This window comes from Dufourea novaeangliae, unplaced genomic scaffold (assembly GCF_001272555.1).
Source record: "Dufourea novaeangliae isolate 0120121106 unplaced genomic scaffold, ASM127255v1 scaffold125, whole genome shotgun sequence".
Taxonomy (NCBI): Eukaryota; Metazoa; Arthropoda; class Insecta; order Hymenoptera; family Halictidae; genus Dufourea; species Dufourea novaeangliae.
In genome coordinates this window covers 4,640,928-4,665,426 of record NW_015374020.1, presented here as the reverse complement: position 1 = coordinate 4,665,426, position 24,499 = coordinate 4,640,928, and the positions used below count along the sequence as shown (strand labels likewise).

The window sequence follows — 24,499 nt, the reverse complement described above, 5'->3', positions numbered from 1 at the left end:
GTCGACCGGGCGGGAAAAAGCGAGGCGGGAGAGAACGTGATGGAATGTTTTCCGAGGAGTCCTTCAACGTGAGTGGAAAACATTCGCCGTTCCGGCACAATAAATACTGTCGATGCAAACGATTTATACGAGAGCTGTTGCTCGTGTTTTCGCAGCGTTGCTCAACACGGCTTTCCCCTGTCGCAAGAACCGCGGTGGTATCTGTCACATACGCGGGGATATCGAAAAGTTCCCGGCGAATTTTAATAAATGACCACTTATGAATCAGGGGATATTCATTTTTCCATGTGTCATCCTTCATTATCAATGCACTTTTGCATTCTATAATTCCACCTCTCCAGACCTTGCCTGTAGAAGGAAGGATTCTTTCGAACTGAACCAGTGTACAATAGTCATACAATGATCATTGGCTCGTGCTAATTATTAAAGAAAGAAAAAAAGTATCGATAACATTGTCAGTTGCTCCAGTTTCTGTATGCATTTTCATTTTCTCCTTTGTAAAGACTCTGTTCTTCTTGCTGTATCATAATTAGCGAAGAAATCGTGCTATTGTTGTTTCGAAAGAGCAGATAACATCGAAAGTGCGCTGACAATGACGGCCCCCATTAAGAATCCTATTTCGGAGACTGGTGCACGGTTGTTTAAAATCCGTTTAAAACGGTTATTAATTGACGTTCGCGCGCGCCGGGTCCCAACGGGATCGTCCACTTGGGTGCCACGAGCAGTCGTACTTCGTCATCCCAACCCCGAAAACTATGAGGCGTTTAATTAACTCCAGGGTGTACGGTGGAAAGAGAGAACGCGAATTCAGATGCAAATGCCGGGGCGCCGCGGCACGCCCACAGGACGACCCTTTCTTCTTCCGGTTAAAACACAACCATCATCGGCGACCGCTGGTTGGACGGATACCCTTCCAGATGGAATTTAAATTCACCACTACCCTTCCCCACCATCCAGAACATATAATTTGCCGTTTAAGAAATCTAATCAGGGATACTCTGGACCCCCCTTCGGTTAAAATCTTTTCTAAGTAAGAAAAAGAGTAAACCGTAATTTACAACAGGTAATTTCTTTCGTAACTTTTCCCTAGTTTTGTACAACACTTTTATAATAAATTCGTCAGCATTTTAAATCAAAATTTGCGATTTGGTATGTAATTTAGTGACACAAATATTACAGTATTGTGTGAACAAATTCGTAAATTACTGTAATAGGAAGATATCTAGCCTACTATTCACGAACAATTATACACGGAACCGAGATAAGTGTATGGATCACGCACCGACGAGTTCCCCGCTTAGAAACGCCATAATGGTATTCTAATTGCGCGAGTTACATTTTATTGTCGTTCATTGTCAGCTCCTGCGACGGTGCGGCGCGCGCAGCAGTCGCGCGGAAGATACCGTGGAAGATTACATTTACGTGAAACACGAACAGGTCATCACGTACGAGATCAACTGGATAAAACGATTTGGTTATTCTTCTTTTCTTTCATTTCCGTGGTGGTTCGTGCCGAGCGCCGATCGGCAGGGAAGTGAAACGTTCTAGCTTCTAGGACAACATATTTTATGGTGCAACATTCCAATATATGCGTCTATTTGAAAAGGTCTAATCGACCTCCGTTAGAAAAAGTGGCACGTTTGGTAGTAACAGATTTCTTCTCACCACGATAAATCGTCCGAACAGTAAAAAAAAGAACCTGAAGACCAATCGGTGTCAAAGGCGTCGAAACCAACGAACTTCGAGTCCACCGCTCAAACACCCCCGTGACCACAATCGGACCCTCTGCATTCCATTCCACGAACAGGGAGCTCTCTATTCTTCCCGCGTATCCACGAAGAATCCTTCCGCGGCCCTCATTTCATCGCCCAGGTTCCCCGACCAGTGGTCAAACAGAGAGTTACCCAGGGGTCACCATTGGAATACCGTATCGCGGGAACGTATCGGGGAACAGAGAATAGCGGAAAGGGAGGTGTAGAGGGGGGTTGGCAAGTAGACGAAAGAGACCGATCAACGGCTTTAACGTTTTGGATTCCCCGGAGGAAGCCCCGCGGATAAGATCCCGGTAGCTAGAGACCGCAAAAGCAAGCCAAGGCTTCTCTCGGTTCTCGCGGGCAAATGTGCCGAAGCAGAGAACCATTTCGGACACGCGCTGGTCGAAAGGGGACGAAAGAAGAAAAAGAAGAAAAAAGATTACTAAATCCTATCTGAATCAGTGGCCCATTGAGGTGGGCGGTTTTGGTATCGATCAGGATATCTCCATCTCTTTCTTTGGTCCTCTTTTCAAAGGAGACCAACGGAGCCCCCCGGTGGTGTGTATCGGGCGGCAAGGGGGGTGGTGTGGCGAAAGGAAAGCGGGACAAGAAGAAGGCTTATTCCCGACAATACATCCTTCGACGTAACGCGAGGGTGTGCTGACTGACAGACAGCTCCTGTCTACCACCCCGGTTACCCAAGCAATACGTACACCACCGTCGACCCATCGCGGTATGTATCAGCCCCCACCTTACCCACCCCCACGGAGATCGGCACACACCAGCCTCCACTCCAGTGAACGGGCGCGTGTAGAGCCTTCTGTGAATCGCGAACAGAACCGGAGAAGCTCGCGAGGGGAAGACGGCGTCTCTACGTGTTATTTTCAAATTCTATTGTTATTTTATAATAAATTCTTCGGAATTTGAAATCAAAATTTACGGTTTGATATGTAGGTCGGTTAAACAAGTCATTGCACAATCTGGCGTGAACAAATTTTCGACTATCTACACTGTACATAAGGAACACACCGTACCTAAGGCTTCGTGTGAAATTTTAAGACACTTCATGTATACAACTGTGACCACCAGGTCCGAAAGGGTTAAATCCAATATTTCCAATAAAACAGCTATATATGTATACCTATGCAATCAAATTTCATTTTGGCAGCATTCGAATTCCTCGAGCAGAAGTCTGCCCAAATATCACACCATCGAATTCGTTCCACCGTCGTATCTCGACCAGTCCATGAAAATAATCGCCACCCCTTTTAGAACACTTCGAACACACACCCCTCTCTGTCCATCGATTATTACACATCCGGTGCGTAAGGCGTACTTTTTCGGTACGCGAAAGATGCTTTAATCTTTCGTCAGAGTGGCGTTTTACGTGACACGCTCGCCGAGAGCCCTTTCCCGTATTCCTATCGCAGGATCGCGATCATACATTCATCGGTGCTCTTACACACCCTTCTGGCATCCACTCACGTTCCCCGATCGACGCCGCTCTCTCTCTCTCTCTCTCGACCGGCTGGAGGGAACCGGGGGGATCGATTTATAACGAAAGGTTCGACGATCACTTACGGAGGGGGTGATGGGAGGTGGTGGGTTTCGTAACAGGACACCCTGTAGAAACGGACCGGTGGGCGGCGGACAGCGCGTTTTGCGGTGACAGAGCGTGTCTGATGGAGGGTTGTCACGGTATGGGAGCACCCCTCAGACTTCGATATTAAAGCCCTCCTAATATAAGAGCAAAAGCTCCGGCCTCTCCACCGTCGATATGCTCGTTTCAAACCTTTTCTCCCAGCCCTCGTCCCTACACACCGCGGAAATCTTCTGGTGGGCGATACTGACTTTTGTGCGAGCGGACCGGCCCGGCTGGATTTGTGGGTAAGCGAGTGGGCGGGCGAGGGTGGAGATCGCGGAAAGGGATGGACAGATTTATCAAGAGCCGTGTTCCCCTTGCGAAACTCGCGCGAGTATATTGCACGCAGTGATACGCGCGTGCGGAAAACCGTCCAAAATTTGTTGTATTTGTATACATCTGTAATGTAACGAAACAGGATGATCAAACAAGCATCTCTTTAAATGATTTTTTTTTTTAGATATCAAATGACCTTGAATTTTTGTAAGATCAACACACCTTTTTTTTTTTAATACCATCGTGCTATAGGTCGTTGAATTCGTAATTCTATCGGTAACAGCGTGGAATAAAAAAAAAAGATGCATTGACCCCAAAAAGAACTCTATGTCTCCTTTATATCTCATGAAAAAAATAAGATATAAAAAATTTAATTCTATCCATTCGATGCGTCTTTTGAAATGCTACGTAACTCACTTAAACGTTTTCTGATACAATCGATACGTAACGAGTTATTGTAGACAGTAGTTCTTATTGACTCGCTCTGTGGAAAAAGTCATGAGAAAACCTACTCGTCCCCTAAAGGTTAAGTACAGATTGTCTTCCTTGGTGAAATCACTGGCAAGTAAACGAATTATCCGATTAAAGTCAGCCAGATTCGGCGTCCACGGGCTTCCTACTAGCAGTCCCAAACCGACCGGAAAAAATATAGGAGACGGAAGAGAGGCGGTGGAGGTCGAGAGGGGGGCATGGAAGTGAGACAGGCGGCTTAAATGCATGCTTAGGTGCGTGAACACAACGGATCGGTGGTGCACGTGTGCGAGCACGCGTGCACGCCCCAGCACTCCCGGCTTCCGTATCCATCTGACACGCACCATTGACCACGAATACGCGTCCGATAGGGGCGACGTGGCGTGGCGGGGTGGGAGCTCGTGGATCTCCTCAAAAATCAAGTTATCTCCATTCTCCGCGCGTCGTGGTTCTACGAATAAAACGACCAGCCACCGTGGGGGTGCGACGTCTTTTCCGGCACGGCCGAGAGAGTATGTCGCGCAAATTTATTGGATATTACCGTTCATGAGATTACGGACGATCGTCGTTTTATTATCGGATTGTACGCAGCCTGGGGAATTTACGGGGACAGAGTCCACACCGATTTCTTGTGTCGTGAGCAAAAGCTTCCTTAATCAATCGTATCACGTTTAAAAGTAACGACACCAACGCCTCCGGAGTCTGGATAGAAATGACAATCGTGTTGTAGTTGTAGGTATTCGACAGATCACTCACGGTAAATCGACGGCACCAGACGCTCAACCATTTGATGTCACGTATCTTCTTCTCACCGGGCAGCCGCAGTATGATGTCGGTATAGTTGTACGCTTTCAGCTCCTGCGGTTCCCTGCGCGAAACAGAAAAAAAAACCATTGTGTCTGTAACTGCTCCAATAATACCGTGTTTTTTCAAACATTTTGTAAAATACTGTTTTGTATAAACAATGCGTCGGCTCACGATAAATAATGACCTAGTAGTTACAGTAACACCATTTTCCTAATGTTTCCATGTCAATTAAAGAAGTTTCGTTCTGCTGATCGTCGATAAATGTTCGAAATATTGTCACCAAAATGATAAAGTAGGCGTCCACTGTAGTAGACAAATGCAGTTAGCGGATTAAGTCCATTAAGTAACGATTGTTTCTCGTTGAATTCTTACATAAACGATTCCAAAGTTACATGGTTGTCAACGATTCATTTTTGATTTCTGCTCTCCTCTGAAGTTTCAAAAGTGTGACTTAATACACTCTGGGATCCAGATATGAATTCAGTTGCGAAACTATTCACGTACTGGAAACGCTTTCGTTAAGATCGACTGTGAAAAAAATGCTACTGTCGGAGTGGTCGGAGGAAGACGTCTATCTGTGTTTACGACTTTTCCAACGAGACTTGTCGACAAAGAGGGAGAGGGAGAGAGAAGCAGCCGGGACGGAAACGTAATAAAGTGCCAGCGCGGATGAAATCCGAACGAGATCGGCGTATAATTCCCGTTTTATTAACTGCACCCCCGCGATCCGTTCGCCCGGCCTTCCTCCTGTTTCCATTCCCCGTCCCCTCCGTCCAACCCCCCTTTTCGTTCCGCACAACAAGCTCTTTGAGTTTCATTTCATCCCTTGGTTACGGTATGCCGCTTTCGTCCGACTCACCCCTCTCTCTCTCTCGTTTTTGGTCGCTCGTGCGAGAAGTCAAGGTTTACGAGGAGAAGTATCGAAACGTGCGAGAAGAGAACACCTTTCTCGTACGATCCATAATTCTGGTACACTTCTTTGGCAGTGCAAATAATTTTTGCTTCACTTTACAATGATTGGTTTATCTTACCGTCAAGTATGACCGTTACTTTAATTGCTTTTCCAATCTTTTCGACAATCTCAGACGTTGATACTTTCGATCGGATAGAAAAATATTTTCAGTCGTAAAATTAATGATTTACTGTATCGAGGTAGAATCAGGAGATATTATGTACCTGTCCGTGTCCGGATACGGGACCAGCCAACCCGTTGGTGTCGGGTGGGTAGTGTTGCCCACCCAGAAGAATGTGTCCGGCGCGGTTCCATCGTAACAGAAACCTTTTATGAAGATCGTCGACTCGTCCACAGCGTACACGTCGCCTTTGATCCCGTGGCCGAATACTTGCAGGGGTCCGATTGGTTTGCCGTAGTAGTTGGGTCCGTTTCTTCCATCGCCTGCAAGGAAAAAAGGCGGACAATTAGAAAACGATAATCTTCATTGTTTTGTTCGAAAAGGTGTCTGGTCTCCAGATTCTCCAATGTTTCTTCTATCCACAGACGTTTTTTTATTCCACTGAAAAGGGTTAAAGGACAGATTCTGAACGGTTATATGTTTATTTAATTTAATATTTTTTTATATTAACGATCCAAGATGTTAATCCTCAATTATGCAACGCAGGTAATTGCACAAATTCTTCAACTATCGAAATCAAACATAGAAAACCGGTTTGCAATTAACTTGGGCTATGCTTAGCCAACGTGAGAACCGCACGAATTTTTTTGTCAAACCCAATACATGTATGTCGAATTAACCAACTGGGTTGAACGACAGAATTGCAGCTCGACAACCAACGGACAAAATCGACCCGAAAACGTTCGCGACCACGAAAAGACGCGACAGCGGCCGGAGCTTGATTCGAGCGAGAGGCTTCGTGGCTGGCAAAGGGGGAAGTACGGTTTCAACCCTCGTGATATAGGTTGGACGCATCGCCGCCCCGATACAAAAGCGGTTAAGATCATCGAGCGTTTATACGAACGTTCGGATTCTCAATCGCCCCGCAGTCGATCGCCTTGAAATGTTTCGCCCCGAGATTAGCGGTTCGCGTTTTAAAGGGGTATTCCTACTCGGAGACGTCATTTTTAAGCACTTTTTAGAACTAAGAATTAATGGACCAAGGAACTTGTAGTTTTTCATACATGTTTCTTGACATTTGAAAAAAGCACAGAAAAAATAGATCAAAAATATAGAATAAAATTATTTCATTTAAGATGTTCTAGAGAAAATCAGGATTTGAAGATTCATCTGTTAAGATGTGTACCCACTTGTCGCGTACCGTCGTATTGTATCACCTGTTGTGTATCAATGTATACAGGCAAGCGTTGCATAGTTTGGTATAAAAATTCGTATGATGAAACGATACGCGGATACGCGACAAATGGATATGCACCTGAATACGCGTGTATTCGTGCCATAGCAATAAGTAGAAACGGAATGCAAAGGGCAGACATGGTAGCCAATATTGTACAATTGCACGCGTATCCAGGCAATTTTCAAGGTACATTTTCCCGAAAACGAAATCTTCGGTGAAAAAATGTTATTGTATATTTTCGACTTATTTTTTCATGCAGAATCACCCCCTACCCAGTTGTACTACCAGTTACACGACACCCTGTATAAATGTATATTGTTTGTCAGGTGGAAAAAGTGATATATCCCGTAAATCTTCGTATGTATTTCGCGCAGAGGGAACGCATGAATTTCCCCTTCGAAATTCGTCGGAATCGGCTTAATGGCTCGATCGGAATTTTTGGATTTGGGACATATATACGGACGTTCGACTGTACCAGTGGGTGATGTGTAGGTAGATTTTGTAGCTAGCCCGGGATATATATCCGACCAACGCGAGGATTTACGCCGAAAAATACTAAACAATTTGTTATATTTTAAATAACCGAATACGATTCTAAAAAACGACGGGGATTACTCGTTTCTTTGCCATCGATCATGGTGGGCATTCGTGTTCATAGAAATATTGTGCGTTACACACGAACCATGCTACTTTTCGCAGTGCGCGTCGATACTATCCACATTCCGTATATCAGAACGAGACATCGAAATGAACGTTCAAGCGTCGACCATCAACCGTCCAGTCAACGTAATACATCGGTTAAAGAGCGAGAAGAGTCCTCGATTAAATTGTATTTTCCGTGGATCTAGGAAGCGGAACCATCAGCCGACGATCACGAGGACAGGATTCCCACGAGGGCGCCACGTTCAAAGTCCATTTCCAATTAATTTCCATTGAACGGTCCCCCCTGGACTACTCAGCGGTGGTGGTGGTGGTGGTGGTACCCGCGATTTTTGTTCGATGCGAAACACCAGGATAATTAACACGTCGCCTGCGCGGTCTGGCCGGTGCTCGTCCGAAACGCAGAGTCGAGGCTTTTAGTCCACCCTTCGCGGTATTCCCTCTCTCTCTGTCCGTCGTTCCCCATTCACCCCGTTCACTACAGGGGCGGGTGTATTGGTGAACGAACACACCCAAGCCGGGGTTCCGTCCTTCTCGTCGTGGTCGTCGTCATCGTAGCCGTCTATACACCCCTCTAAAGCCTGGGTATAGCAGGATATTACGGTGATGCGACAATGAACGTAGTGATCGGTATCTGGCCTGGTATTGGGGAGATGTCACCCTTCTCTGTCTACCCCTTTCTACACTATGCGTGATCGTACCAGCGCGTAACAAAAATCGGATGGCGATATATACATATAGTGGGAGAGTGTTGGGGATTCCGAGCAGACGAGGAGACCACGGTGAATGAAACGGAAAGAACTGAGAACGGGGGAGAGGGTGGGGATAAGGGAAGGAGCAAGAGACTGGGATCGTGAACAGAGGGAAGAACCGAGAGAGCAGAATATCTGCTGGTAAACACCACGCTTGCTAGCGCGCGCGTTCATGTAGTGGTGCGTGCGTGTACGGCGTCACGGTAGCTAAACTACCCTCGACTGGTGCTTAAACTGCCGCCCCTTTTATTATGGGCCGCGACGGTTATTGGATTGTACCGTGCTATTTGTTGGCTGCCACACTAATGGATCCATAATCACCGGGACAAATTAACGGAACGCGACGACGACGACGCCGACGGGGCGCTACTTTAAACACAGACCCTATCCCCCCACCCCCGGGTAACGCGACAACGACCTTACACTTTGGGGGAGGTGGCCTGACGTGTCTCTATGCGATTCGGAGACTTGGGTTAAGCGTACATTACTGTTTAGAAGTACAGTAAAGACCCCATTAGAGTTTGATACTCGAGTCCTCTTCGAAACAGTCGTTTTAAGACTTCACAAATCTATTCATATTCGCTAATGATGCAAATCGTTTAATATCTCATTAACGATATTTACGAGGGGTGTTTCCAAAGTTCTGGGAATTACGTGGTGGACGATCAATTGACTACAATTATACTACTATGAATTAATAAATGCAGCCTAGAATATTGAGGGTGGTTTACCAGATATTACCACTTCGATTTACGTGACTGATATTACTCGTAGCGAAAAATGATTCGTATAGAGTTGAATGGTTTCAGGAGGTGCACATTCTAATCTATCTACATCTTTCTAAATTTGGGGCGTCCGTTTTCAGCGAGATGCGTAGTCGATATTTTGATGTCTATGATCACAACCAACTCGACACCATCTTTTTCGTCCTCCCAACCTGTCCTTCAGACCAATCAAATTCCTCGAGATCTTATATAGCAGAGAAGCCACCCTCCGATGAGTCTCGATCTCGACGTAGCCCTGTATGTTCGTCGCGTGTACTTCGTCGAGCACCCGACTCGAGATCGTGACGGACGTCTTAGCACGAGGGACCAGGTCCGCCGTATATCCCGGAGAGGTTCGTCTGAAAGCAGGATATGATCCCGGAGTGGTGAGGGGGGTAGCTCGGTCAACATTTGACTCGAGTAAACATCGACCCCTCTTCCCGACCAGAGCTTCTTCCCTTCATCCCCCTTGGTGATCCACGCGCGATCATGGATGATGAGACTCCGAAACCGCGTTTCCCAACCGTCCTTCGAACAGTCTGTCTCTCTTTCCCCGACACATGGTGGCTTGGCCGAGCTACGAAGGGAATACCTTAGCCCTCGGGCGTCTAGCCTGGCACAAAGCATATTGCATGTGATCCAAACACACAATTGCAACCGGGAAGAGGGAGAGAGAAGAGACGTCAGGGTTCGTTACCTTCTCTGGCGTCGATGGTCTTTGCTCTTTCGATCGGATTCAAACTCGGATTCTCCCGTTCTGGTGCCTCGGGGCATCCCCGTTTTAATGAGGATAGTCCATGGAAAAATTCACTCGTTATCTTCGTCCAGGCGTGAGACGACAGACACCGTGCACGTGACGCTTGGCGAAACGGGAGCGTTGATGAAATTAAAGAATTAACGTTTCTTGGCCCTCTGCATCAGAGGAGAAATTGCAAACCTGGAGCAAAATTGAGAACGGTGTTTTCTGAGGGTGTGCAGGCGTTTGGTTCCGTTTGTAGAAAGTGTTTTCCAATGGCTGAAGAATTGTACTGTTCAGACGGTGTAGATTCTGTTTGATTTGTTTTATATTTTGTTCACACTGATTCGTTTCTTGGCTACGTCTGACTATAGACCGTTTCAGGTCGGGTTCCAAGTGAATTAATTGGAAGTAAATGTTTTTTCTTTTTCGCCGTGGCGGAAACTCCGATGGTTTTTATGGCTTCGATCCCGCTTTTACGCGCCTCCGGGCATTTAACGAGAAAAGTCTTGGAGAATTTCTCTTGTTACCTCTCGCTCTCTCGACGAAGCCGTGTCTAGTTTCCGCGAATTCGATCCCCGACTGGGATAATATTCGTTTACATTTAACACGTTAAACGCGGAGCTAACTTTGTTTTACTTTCCATTTAGGCGAATACATACAGTGGCTCACACATTTGTTCACATACTTCTGAAATAACAATTAGGTGTCAAAACTTTTATGCAAGTTCCATTTCCATAGTTTTCTTACCATTACTTTGTGATCAACTTTCCTAAAATTTGAAATAATTTTCGCATCTCATTGAATAACTTGGTGAAATAGAAGTGATAGCCTTTCGCCAGAAACTTGTTGTTGAACGAACACATCGGCCTACACTGTACTAATGTCGCGTGAAATCCACGTAATAGCGTGTAATTTCATCTGACACGTGATCTTAATGTGTTTCTACCTTTAGTTCCATGTTTTATACAATCGACGATTCTAACAGTGACTCGCCGTTCGTAATTAATTCGAACGTAAACTTTCCATTACAGCTCGTTCAGATCGTCAAGGAAAACACTCCCGTCGGTTTTGTAACGCCTCGATTCGGCCCGTGGGACCGATTTAACCCGTCTCCGTGAATAGCGTCGGATAATCAGGCCACAAAAAGAAAATTGAATGCGATCCGAGTATAACACGCGAGCTAGCGAGCCATTTCCTTGCCGGATCGGTACGTGACCGGCTAGACCTACAAACGCGTGCACTTTCACTTTCGTCCTGCTGCCGCCGAGCCGGCCGGTTTTCGTTCGGCAACAAACGCGACACCGTGAGATCAGGGAACGATTCGGTTTACCGATCTTGATGAAAGTGCATCGGTGTTTCGAAACCCGGTGGAATCGTTATGAACAGAGCTTGAAACAGTTCCAAAAATATAACTGTTTCAAACTGTTATATAAAGGTTCCGATTGAACTAGTTACCAGTTTAAATAATTGTATATATACAAGTGTATACATATGTATATACTTACTTATTCATAATAATTTTGAAAAATATTATTCATAGGTACATAGTAACATGTTCTTATTTCATTTACTGTAGAATTATGTACAATCGGGGTTGAACGAAGGAAGAAGGGATGGGTTGTAAACAAAGTAAAGGAAACAATCAAGAAAGGAAGAGGATAAAAGCAGACATTACTTTTAAAGGAGGTAAAGACGTGAATTTCGATGTATTTCACAAGGAAGGTACAGACAGACCTAGACAATACGTCGTTGATAATGAGCTAGAAAATATACCGAGTAGAGACAGAACAATACATGATGGGGGGGGGGGGGGGGGAAATCGATCGCGAGCGGAGTACATCCTTTAATCTAAAAATCCCCAATAACAAGCGAAGTCACGACGGAACAAGAAGAAAAGAATAAACTCCAGAAAGAAAAAGAAGAGCACAACACCGAAAAGTAATCCATGCAGACACGATCGCAGAGCCGTAAGCTTACGCTCCCGTTGCATCGACGAGATCGTTTAATCAGGCCGAAGCAGGGCCGATTTTATCGGACACGCGTTAGAGCACAAGTGCCAGCGCAAGTTTGCGAGGAAGCACCCCGAGGCTCTATTGTCCTCGAGAGGAGAAAGTGGCGTGGAGGAGGTGGAGGAGGTGGTGGAGGACGGTTGAGAAGGTGGCTGGAGGAGAGAGGACCGGTGACTTAAGACGTTAACGAGACTAACCGGATTCATCGCGGGGTGCAGGGAGGGGTTGGGAACGTTGGCGGCGAGAAGGGTGAAGAAAGGAGAGTGCCGGGCGGGCACTGATTTTAATCAAGATATGGCCTGGCAGCAGCCAACGGCGGATCAAGTGAGCCAGGGGCTTATCGATTTTCTAAGTGCTCCCGACCGGCGGCGGGCGGGCGTCGCTGCGACACTAGGTACCCGAGAGAGAACTCGAAAGTGACGAAACTAGAGGACTACGGTGGATGCATCCAATGATGGAACAACCGGACGTCCGAGGATACTGGAGAATATTCGACTCCAGACGTCCACAGTCCCGCCACCGTCATTCGATTATTCGGGTAGCAGTTGTACCAGTTTGAAATATCACCTCTTCCAGTCGCAATATTAAAAAATTGCCTAAACAATTGACTGAATCTGTATTTTTAGTAGGTACGTACGTGAAATAAATGTGCAGAATATAATAAGGTTATTACCAATATTGATAAACTTTCGTAAGGTCTTTAGTTTACACCCAATTCTGTTTGTACACAGACTTTTTGTATTTGATTTTGATTTAAGACGTTGGACCGAAATTCTAAGAAACAATTTTTGGTGAAAGATCTTGAGTAAAAGTCTTAAACTGGCCAGTAAATTGACTTAGACTTTCAATGCTTTTAACATGTTCGAAGGAAAGAGCAAACATGGAATCCACGTTGGGAGAGGTTTGACCCGTTTCGCGTATCGCCGAGAAAGAAAAATCGAACGGGTTTATCGGGTGAAATAGAAACCGCTGACAGCGGGCGTCGCGTCGGTTGTGTAACTAACCGTTCGTGTTTTAAACAATGTACCATTACGTAATCGAATTTTTATATTCAACGATTATGTCACTCCACCACATGGACAAGTTTACTTCCCTTTTTTTTTCAGAGATTTTTCGAATGCCATAAGGATGTTCCGTATTGGCCGACAAAATCCTCGAGAACAATCAGGTTTCTCCGACCGGTCGAACCCCTTCTAATCCGTGCATTAAATCGTCCTGCGACCGGTTAATCCGGATAATTGTCGTAGACAAGGCAATCTCTTAATTGATCGAACCAGACAGCGTCTCGTCTGTACGTCTTCCAAGAAGAATACGAATGATATTTTTTTGTCGTTTGCCCGTTAAGAGATTAAAACCAAGGGGTCGGCCCGGTTCGTTTTAGATCCATTATACTCCCGAGAGAGGGGACACTAGCGCGGGAAGGTGAAAGAGAGAGGAGCAGACACGAAAACGAAGAGGGACAGGTGAACGGAAGACGTTCCTCGCGGAGCAGATGAAGAAGAAAAATTCGAGAACGAGGGAAGATCGGGGCGCAGTAGAAGCTACAACACTGGGAAGATACAGGGTGTCGTTGAACCAATGGTGCAACTCCAAAGGAAATGATCCTATAGCAAGTGATAAATATCGAAATTTTTTAGTACTTTCTCCGCCTAGGTCAAAGTAACAGATGCCTTGTCACCAGCGTTTATCGACAAAAAATTATTATTAACAACAAAGTAATAAATACAACCTAGTATCGTTTCTCGACGTATTTCCAAAAACTACTTGCAACTAAAAACTATTGCATAAAAAATAAAAAATGATTCCACGCTTTACACTTATCACTTCGCGAAGAATCCTCCTCTCTTCGATTGCCGCGCCCATCCATTCGTTGTCGCCCCGTGTAAACAAAGAGAAGAAAGAGAGGGACGGATGATAAAGGTTCGGAGATACAGCGACAGTCGGATCAGGCGAGTGAATGGAAAAGGAGGCGAAAGAAGGGAAGAGAACAGAGAATCGTGGAAGAGGAGAGGGGCAGGGAGGGAGACGAGGTGAAAAGAGGAGACGAAGAGAGACGAAGAAAGGGCCGAGGAGAACAGGGGTTGGCGAAGGGAGAGGGCATGCTGAGCTTGCAGAAAGGGTGGCTGGTGATGCGTACCGCAGCTACCTCGGCAAATGCATTAAGACCACCCCCTCCCCGTCCTCCCTCCCCCTGTTCCGCCACCCACCCCCTGGCAATATCGAACTGACTGCCGCGACCTCGGTTCCATCGCAACAACGCGGGGATACAACGCGTTTCTCGCGTCTCGTTTGCCGGCGAGTGTAACGTGCCCGCGGTCTCCAGGCACTTTCACGATCTCCCGATACACGAGAGGCAGAAAACACCCGGGACCCGTTCCGGAAGGGAGGGGAGGGGAGGGGGCGAGAGGTGGTGCGGCGTTCGTGAAAGAAATGGGATTCCAGGGAAATAGAACTCGTGCCAGGAGGTCGGTCCGCGTGGCTCAAGGTGCTCGACAAACAAGACGCTCGAACGCACGAAATAAAGAGGGTGGTGGACTGCTCGAGGAGACCGCACTTTGCCTTGATTTTCTCTGCTTTACACAGCGATCCTGTTTTGTCGATTTTTGTCCCAGTTCAGTTTTGGAATTCCATTGTCGTGGACCACGTGGTTCTTTAGTGTATTCACTGGTGCGATTTGTCGGTTGCCATTCGGAGGGGTGAAGAAATAAATTTTCTTTTATTACATTTTCTTAAGGTATAACACCTTGAAAATGTGTTCCCAAAGTGATTATGCTTCAATTCATTGAAATGACGTTATAAGGATTTTAAGAGAACGATATATACGGAAAACGGTGTACCGCTGCACGAGTAAACGCATTTTTCTCGAAACCATGTTTTCCAAATTAGTTGCCACGATATCTTAATAATGAGGTAACCAATCTACCTCAGCTTTGACATACATATAAAATATGTGGCAATAGAAATTATAGAAAATTCTGATCTAATTAATACGGGCCATAATTAATACGGGCACAGAACGTCGAGAAGGAAACAATGGGAAGAGCAGGATCCACTTTGAACCGCAGTTTCATTAATAATTGAACCAGAGGGATCTGATTCTGTTTACACTTATTTATGCATAGTAACGACGGAAACCTATCTTTGATCAACCGACTGCTCGTTAAAAGCCAGCTTAGGGTAATGGCGACTCGGAAGGGTCCACTATCTTTTAGATGGTATCGAGGCACCGGGCTTTTAAGTGACTCCACACCAGGCTAGGGGACACTCGGTGGGGTGAACAGGTAACTTGATAACCGGGTCTGTTTACCAACACGTAGACACGGTACGTTATCCAAGAAATCCCAACGGTGAACATTTCTTTTCCTATACATCATTGAACCCGTGAAAAACTTCGATCAAGCAATAAAAGTCACCACCGTGTCTATATAAATTATAGTACATAAATTATAAATTGGTCAGCGTGTAACGGGCTCGATTCATCGTTGTGGGAATTTTACTGGTATGGTACCTCGCCCTTAACCGAAACGATTGTTAATTAATCGCGAATGGTAAGCTTGTCCCCGACGCGACGACTCGGCTGGCGTTTGCGTGTCGCCCAAAAGCGTGACGCGTTCTAATGCCAGCACGTGACAAATGTTCCAGACCGATACCATTATCGTCCAGAACCGGGGCGGTGACCGTGTCATCGTCCAGAACACGATCCACACGATCGGACGGCCGTCCCCCTCATCCCCTTTTCGACGACTATAGTTCCCACGAAATTCGCGTTACGGAATACAGGGCTGCTTGGTACGGGACACGACACACGAACACACACACATACATACATACATGCATAGATAGATATGGTATATGCATACGTGCACGCGTAGCTCCGGTACCTCATTCCAATCGATATGCGACGACACCCCCATGGGGAAACATTCATATCGCAGTGGAACTCAAACACGAAGCCAGAGACACGTCGGGGGCTGTAATATCGTCCCCCTTCGGCCAGCCTGATCTCTGTTTCATCGATATCGGAACATTTGCCTGCCAATTTCGACCAGCATCTCGAGCAGTCTCCTATCTAGACGGTACCCAGCTATAACTACCGGTGTCACCACCGATTCCACCGATTACGATTCGATTTTGTGATTTCGATCCTGGTTCCGTTCGAAACTTTTAAATTGAATGTATGTTTATATAAGAATTTACTATTGGAATATCTGAAATGAATAATGTATATATATATAATAATAATAATAAGAATAATAGCGCAATTTCAATTGGTAAGCTGTTGAGGGATATAGTGATTTATGAAATCCTAATGGTAGAGGGCACACGAGGGATGATTGCGACAATGAGAAACGCACAAGAACGGTCGATAATCGCACTATGTCACGACACGTGTCACCCGTTCATCTAATAACGCATTATGCAGCCCGAAGACGTGCACAAATTGTACTCGGATCCAATACATACGTACGACAAGGGGGAAGCCAATCAAATACGGCGTGGTAGAGCGGTTAACGCGTCGCGCCTGTTCTTTCCAGGCACTTTAGAGATAGACAAGAGTTACTCGAACGTAACGCAACTCGTGCATATTATTTTCTATTTCACCCTTTAACGCTCAGACCCTTAAACCTTTATTTCAAAATTATGAGATTGATATACATATTGTATCCTGTTATTTTGAAGTCAAAAATATTTTTTTTTATCTTGTTTCCATTTTTTATTTATTTTTGGAGAGAATACTTGAATTTCTTAACTGAAAACGTGGAGATCTAGTTTACATCAGTGAGACTACGGATCCCTGCTGACAAAAGTTAGATATTAACCGGCGATAATATTTGGCACATGATAGAATTCTTAGCAGTCTGTGTGAATGCTGTTGTCAACGGATCAAAGGGGTTGAAGATAGAACCACTAGTGTCTGAAATCAAAGATTACCTGATCTTAAAAAAAATCTTGGTATCGCGACGTGCCCGATCACTTAACGTATCAGAGATCGATTCAAAGGGGGTCCCAACACATCTTCCTCGAAGACGCACACGCCCCCGATTGGCGATCGATGTCGACAGCAGCCCCAGAAATTGGAAAACCAGTGTCGATAAACGAGAAAACGAACGAGACACCGAATAGACGCGTATAATGTGACAGGGACCGCGGTGCATCCGTGCGAACGCGATCATAGATCTCGACCAGGCAATACCGTTCCATTAGTTAAATTGTTTCCCCTGATACGTCCGCGCGCGCTCTTTGACTCCCGAGGCTTTCATTTCACTTTGCTGCTGGGGGTATAGCCTAACGGAACGATGCAATTCCAGGGGCTATCCTCTCCTCCTCCCTGCCCCTGAGGAGCCGATAAGAAAATAGCATGAAAAGAGAGAAAGGGATCTCCCGTGGGGAGACGGGTGATCATTTGATTGCGGATAGATTAAGGTACAGAGGGGTTGGTTGTACGCGCCCGACAATGTAAACCGAACGTTTTGTATTGGCCCAGGAAGTCGATGCGCGATAACGATCGGAGGATGGAATTGGACTTTTTTTTATGATCGAATGGGAGGCAGGCCTGAAAGCGTATAAGTAAAGAGGATGACAGCTGGGTCTATCTTTTCTTACTCTTACAGGGAACTTTGAACGAGACATACAGATTCTGGGAGCACTTTGCGCACGTATTGGGTACATGGACAACTTTTATTTTTTATTAACTGTTTCGAAAATTTTTCCGAGGGTCGACGGTGTTAATTTGCGAGCACGTCATTAGGGTAAGCGGCCGGCCACAGGTGGGATTGTTAATCGATTAGAGAAACGGCCGATCGAGAGAAGTCCCGAATTGGTCGTTTACATCTATTAACAGTAAACCACGAAGTTCGGGGGTGGTCGTCGTCTACTCGAACCGCCGCCGCCACGCCGTGCACGCTCCGCTGGGAGCCGCACATCTGGCGGACAAGCAACAAGTACACGCATTAAATGTACACCCGTCACCGACTCCAATTACTCGGAGTACCCTGTCTCCTGCGCCGCGATCGCACGTGCACATGCGGTCCTCATCCTTGCCCAGGCGGTTTTGATACATTCGGCTTTCATTTCCGACGCAATTTTAATATCATTCGCGGCCCCATTGACTGCGGGCACCTAAATGCGGGGCACTTCACACGAATGGATGAAAAGAAATTTAGTTCGAACGTTGTTCAACATGCAATTGTACGACGATTGCCTGGAGAAGTTAGAGGACAACTTTATGACGAGTATCATAAATTGGTGACAATGTCGATCATCAACTTTTTTTGGGAATGTTTCTTGACAATGAGGAACCTAGGGAACGAATTAGGTACAGCTTTTGTTGTTGTTCATGTGTGTGTTTACGTGGCATTGACTACGAGGTCATTAGCGACGGAAATGAGACTGTCGTGTTATACATATTCTGTCGTACAAATTCGCCACTTTGAGAAAGCTTGCGTGCCTTTTATGTAGATCCTGGACTGTTACAACAATACAGCTAATACTAGAAATGGATACTCGACTGAACTTAATTGGCACTGGTAATTCCCTAAGATTTACGTCCGATTGAATATTATGACGAGAGATTACACCACTCGTTCCGATTGCGTAACTCTAAACACGATCCAGATCACGGACGCCAGAATGACGTTACATGGAATTCCTGGGTTCCAAGTTAAGATACTATGTGAGCATTCGTGTCAAGGTGTGGCGAACGCGAGAAGAATTGTATCGAGGGCATAATTGCACTAAATTCTACTCGACGAAACAGTCCACTACTGCGTTATTGGGAAAAATATAAAAATCGAAAAAGAGATACTTAATGTATATAATCGAGCTACTAGACTTTCCAGGACCGTACCACTAGAGATCATAGCGCAGAGATACTCCAGCATGCTAAAGTAATATCTTCACGGGTACAGGTGGTACACGAACCAGCCCCAGAGGGAGAACTACGCGGAAGGGTTGAAAATTTCGAAACGTACACGAATAATAGTAACTGCAAGGTTGATTCAGTGTGTCCGGCTGACCTATTCCACTTCCATAGTGGCTCGGGGTGGTGGGGTGGTCTCTAGTACGCGAATCAGTGGGGGTAGGATAACTGAGAGCTAAAACGACGCCCCTCTACTATCGGCGTATCTGTGGTGGGGGCTACGCTAGATGCAAACGCTTGGACGACATACCCCTCCACTGACCAGCGTTCTGTGGGGGCTAGTTTAAGCTTCGTCTGGTGCACGATGCTACCCCAAACTCATTCTCGTTCGGATCCTCCACCGGGAGAGATCAGTCTATTTCTTTTCAAAATTTCTTCTTCACCCTTAACCTGTTCTTTTTAACCCTTGGGGGGTCGAGTTTTCTGACGACTTTACAGACGACGATCCCTGGGCCCATATAATAGATTCTTAGATATTCCGAATCACTCCGAGACACATAAATATTTAATCATTCATTCTCATAGTTCCTGGATTAAAATGTTTAAATTTGTTTCTTGTAGAATAAAAATGTATGAAGAGTTATCGCCCAATAAGATAATTTAACAGCATCACAGAACCACACGAAATATGACCGAAACTTGAATAGCCTATTCAGAAATGAAATACGACTGAATTAATATACAAGGTGTTCAAGAGAGGGGTCAAAAACTAAGTAGTTGTCCATAAACAAATGAACAACGAAAAATTAAAAATTACTTTACTCAAAATTTACGACCTGTAGACTGATTTGAAAAAATAGGTCATTATGTACCACTGTGCGCCGCACACCGACGCAACTGAGTTTTTTCGATCGTGTGCACACTGCACATGCAGCCATGCCGTCGCCGCGTTGCATTACGGTAGACAGACCGGTCGGTGGACGCGCGCACGCGTATCACGAGTTTACATACTACACACGTGTTACTATAGATGTTACTACGGCGAGTACTCTGTAATCTGACACAGAGCACGGAGATTGAACCCGACTGAGCGAGACTCGTTCAACCGGAAGTAATCCCACGGGAAAGCGGGAGAGAGAAAAAAGAAACGAGGGAGGGAAAAATTGCTCGATTACTTTCGCAACGAACAGACGAACGTGGAATCTTCCGTGATCACTATGTCAGACAAACGTCAGATCTTGCTCGCGGCTTATGCTTGTCTTGTATGGGATCATTCATCGGACACGATATGTATTTCGATCGGGATCCGTGAAGTGTGGATTCTTTGACAGAAGATGATTGTCCCTTGGCAATTGAGGGATGTCGAACAGTATTCGTGGTATTGTTGGTGTAGATTAGCGATGGAAATCTCTGATGGACCAAATAATAGGGGTAGGAAGGTATTGGGGTGCGTCGGGTAATATTTTCGACACTTTCATTTATTTTAACACTAGAACTACAGATTTAAATCACGTTGTTAAACGGGACAGCTTGTTGAGAATATGCATAGAACGTGGGATTTATTTAGTCTCGTAAGAAGGGATCTCGAGGCGAATCGCTGCGGAAAAATCGACGGATTACACAGTGGAACGCGTCACGTAACCGAGCGACAAGTGTCCGGTAATCTGTAAGCTTGCGGATTGGATACAATCGAGCTCGACTGCTGACCCGGAAGTGATCCCTGCAAAGGAGATAAAAAAAAAGGGGAAAAAACGTAGCTTTGCTACTCGTAACCGAGCCACGAGGCATTACCGCCTTCCCCCCTTTCTACACAGATGTACACTCGAGGGACCTTAGGGGGTTATTTCAGATGGACATGCCATGAGGGTATTGTCCGATTCGAGATTCGTCGAGTGCCGATCGAACACTCGAGCGGAGCTTTATTGGAGGCTACATTTGCCGGTCAGTTCTCTCTCTCTCTCTCTCTCTCTCTCTCTCTCTCTCTCTCCTCTCCCTATGTAAAAATTTTGCATATGGAACAGATTTAACTTTTCGATGCTTGGAGTAGTGTATAAAAGAAATAGATTTTAAGTAAAAATTCATTTTTTTCTAGAAAAATCAGTGACGTGTATAGTTTTAAGATGATTTTAGGTAATCAGAATTGCAAAGCAAATTTTGGAAAAACAAAAATTGAAATGAACAAAAACGTATATGTTAAATATTGTTTCAACTCGAATGACGAGTTAGACTCGTCATCTTGCACTTAGGCAAGACAAGTGCACGACGAGTCTCAGTCGTTAAATGTACTCAAATGGTTAATATTACTTCTTATCACGGAACACTGTACAAGTTCTTAACGAAGTAGAAGAGAAAGAGACTTCGAGTGGAACCGAACTATTAGCGAGAATCGTCCGCAAGGAGATCTGCGAAAAATGATTCGTTTCACAAGGAACTGGATTTTTCTTTCTTTCGTCGAATTCTGCGCGACTCAATGAAACGTTTCCCAAAGTCTAGCAATTCCAGACAATGGAGGAAAGATACGAGGGGGAGGGGGTGGACTGGTAACTTCGCGAAAGAAACATCTGGGACAGAAATAAAACGGGAAAGACAGCGTCGACGGCGGTCATAGAACTTCATTAGTAGCTGATCCGTCGTAACGAATTGCTTCTGCTGTTCCGCGAACGCGTCTTCGACCGAATAATTCCTTTTCTTACGCTTCGTTCCCATCGTGGCTAATTCACGAATCCGGAAATCAGTCTGCATTATTCGCGAAATATTCTTATAAACGTGAAACATCGAACACGCGAAGCATAATTTGGTCCTTGTTCTAACTTCCGATCGGTCCTCTAATCCCAAGGTAAAATTTAGTCGAACACCGCCACCATCGACCTTGGAGCACGTGGGAAGCCTTTCAAATTATTCGACAAGTAGGTCAATCGTAAAACGATGGCTCACGTGTACCAGTACGTAACGAAATGGAGCAAACACCTCTCTCCTGGGATCGATCAACAACCACTTCGAACCGGTGCGTGAGATTCTAAACAAGATCGATTCCACCAGGAACATCAAATTCTAGAACATTAAAAATCTTGACTTCCATCTACGATATTCATCGTAAACACCGGTGTATAAAAATCAAAATTCGTGTTAACTCTTCGAATATAGTTTCTCTTCGTTCGAATGCGCGTTTCCTCCGTCGAAATTATTTCTCCTACAGTCTCCACGGATGCGAGGGAGACAGAAAGGTGGAAACGGAGGGAAAAAAAATCGTCTCTAATCCCTTCCACCGTTTAATCCTTTTCCTCGCGTCGGGAGAGAGGGAGAGAAAATGAAACGATGAATTCGCTCTCGGGGCAGAGCGGGAGAAAACATTGAGTTTCGAAAAGCACGGGGACGTTCGCCTCGCGTTTTTATCTCCCCCTCCCCCCATGGAAACGCTTCCTCCCCCTGGATGGCCGCGGGGAAACGATAATCCAGATAAGCCGCTAAATGCTAGCAATTTGAGCGGCAGGATCTCCAGAAACAATATTCCGTACTTGAAACCGACTAATGCCGGCTAACAGCCCCGGGGAGTTCCTTATACCGGGTGCTCAAACTAAATCGCCTTCAATGTAACCGCTCGAGAAACGGCCATTCAAGGCTCGTCTTGAATACACGAGGATTACCGAGCTTCGTGATCTTGCTTAATTCATTGCAAAAACAACGTTTCGAGCGATCACTGCTGCCCCTAATATGCAGATGATAGGCATTAAATTAGGTACAACGATTGAGATTGTTTAAACAGTGGTAGTCACTGAGATGTTGAAACGATTTCCTACCATTTGATTTGCAGACCATCTATTACAGAAAAAGTAATATAATACTTTTTGAAGGGTTCAAACGAATTTTTTCACAACAAATCAGGATTTTTAGCAAAATTTCCGAGAGTTCTGTGGAGATATCCTTGAAGTCACCAGAGAAACATAATACGTGGCAGGAACACCGACGGCAACAGAGGACACAGTAGAGCGATCAGAGAGAAACGGATGGAGGAAATATAAAATGCAGGCGTCACGACGACAAGGGAATAACAAAGGTAGCGAGGAATAAAATAAGGAAGGGAAACAGAGAATTTGCAGGGACTGAGGGGAATGGAGGAAGACAGAGCGAAGAGTCAGTGATGCGGAGTGAAAGTCCTCAAGCAAAAACCAGGCCAGGGCTTCGTATCTCGACGGGAACACACCAGGGCCATTATGCAATTACGGCGACGCATTTGCTGCCGTCTTTCCGAGCTGTGCGGTGGCTCGTCCAGACCGAGGCACGTCCTCGTTTCCCTTAGCAATTTACCTTCTAAATCGTTCAAAGTTTTCGAATTACCATAACCGCCGCCGTCTGCCCGCCGATACGTGGACATTATTTCCCGACAATTCGCGACAGTTTAATCGATGAACACTACTGGGTGTTATTCCGGACAGTCTCTCGACGATTACCCGAGCGTTACACCCTTTATCCAAGTATTTTAATATCGTGTATCCAGGAAGCTAACTTTTAGATAATCTGAGCAGGTTAAGTATTATTATTATTTACAATTATTATACTAGAACGAAAGCATTAAATGCATAAAAAAGCGTAATTCCACGTTAACCGGCTGTCTATGTGTCCGAGAAGGCAGACTGTGTTTCGTTTGGCCAGTAACCAGCCAGAGTAGGTTTATTAAGCAAAATGACTTACTGAAGTGTGACGAGGTGTAGGCGAACAAAAGCAGTCCGGAAATGAGCCGCAGTGACGTCGCATCCATTTTTCGGTTCCGGCTCCCGTTTGGCCAGTGTCCTCTTCTCGCCCTCTTACCGTCGTCGACGCGGGGGATGGCACATGTATACACACACGAACCACACGCGCGCACTTATGTTCGATCTGGAATCCGAAAGGAACACTGTGAACGATCGACGATCTCACCGCCAAGGTATCCACGGCTGGCCCAGTCCTCTACCCCCACCCCTTTTATTTTCGTTGTGATTCGAGCTGTAGCAGGTCAGAAAATATTGTTTTGTAAACGGTCGAGTCAACCTTGAAAATGTTCCCGGAAATTTCGGAAAATTAATCCTAAAGGAAGAATTTTCCGCGTGATTTATGGCTGCCTTCTTGATCTTTGAAGTTAAAATTGGAAATTATTTAAGTTCACATGGAGACGATGCTGAATATTAAATAGGAAAGGGGATACGACGGACAACGCTGGAATCCATTTTGGATTACCTTGAAAAATTTCGAACCTATGTTAAAATTTCACGAATAAATACTAATATATCGTCTTCGAGAGATTGAACAGTGACTGTACCCAGACAAGAAAATTTCCTAACGTAAAAGATTCTCTAAGAAAAAAAGCTCCTATAAAACTGTTTCTCTGTACCATGAATAATTTGAATAAAATTACGCCCACATCCGTCCGAAATACCGAAAAACAAGTTAGAATACGTGAAAACAGAATCGTCACAATAATT

At 45.3% G+C, this 24,499-nt stretch overlaps 1 protein-coding gene across 1 annotated transcript in view; it reads right to left on the bottom strand.

Moving 5' to 3' along the window:
• The window catches only part of LOC107188956 (protein Skeletor, isoforms B/C), a 39,481-nt gene extending 15,570 nt beyond the window's left edge, over positions 1 to 23,911 (bottom strand). The window contains exons 1-3 of the mRNA XM_015577359.1: positions 23,733 to 23,911; positions 6,127 to 6,346; positions 4,900 to 5,011 (exon numbers count right to left, since the gene is read on the bottom strand). Of these exons, the coding sequence (XP_015432845.1) occupies positions 4,900 to 5,011; positions 6,127 to 6,346; positions 23,733 to 23,799 (399 nt within the window). The 5' untranslated portion in view covers positions 23,800 to 23,911. The remainder of the gene's footprint in view (positions 1 to 4,899; positions 5,012 to 6,126; positions 6,347 to 23,732) is intronic.
• Between the last annotated feature and the right edge of the window lie 588 nt (positions 23,912 to 24,499).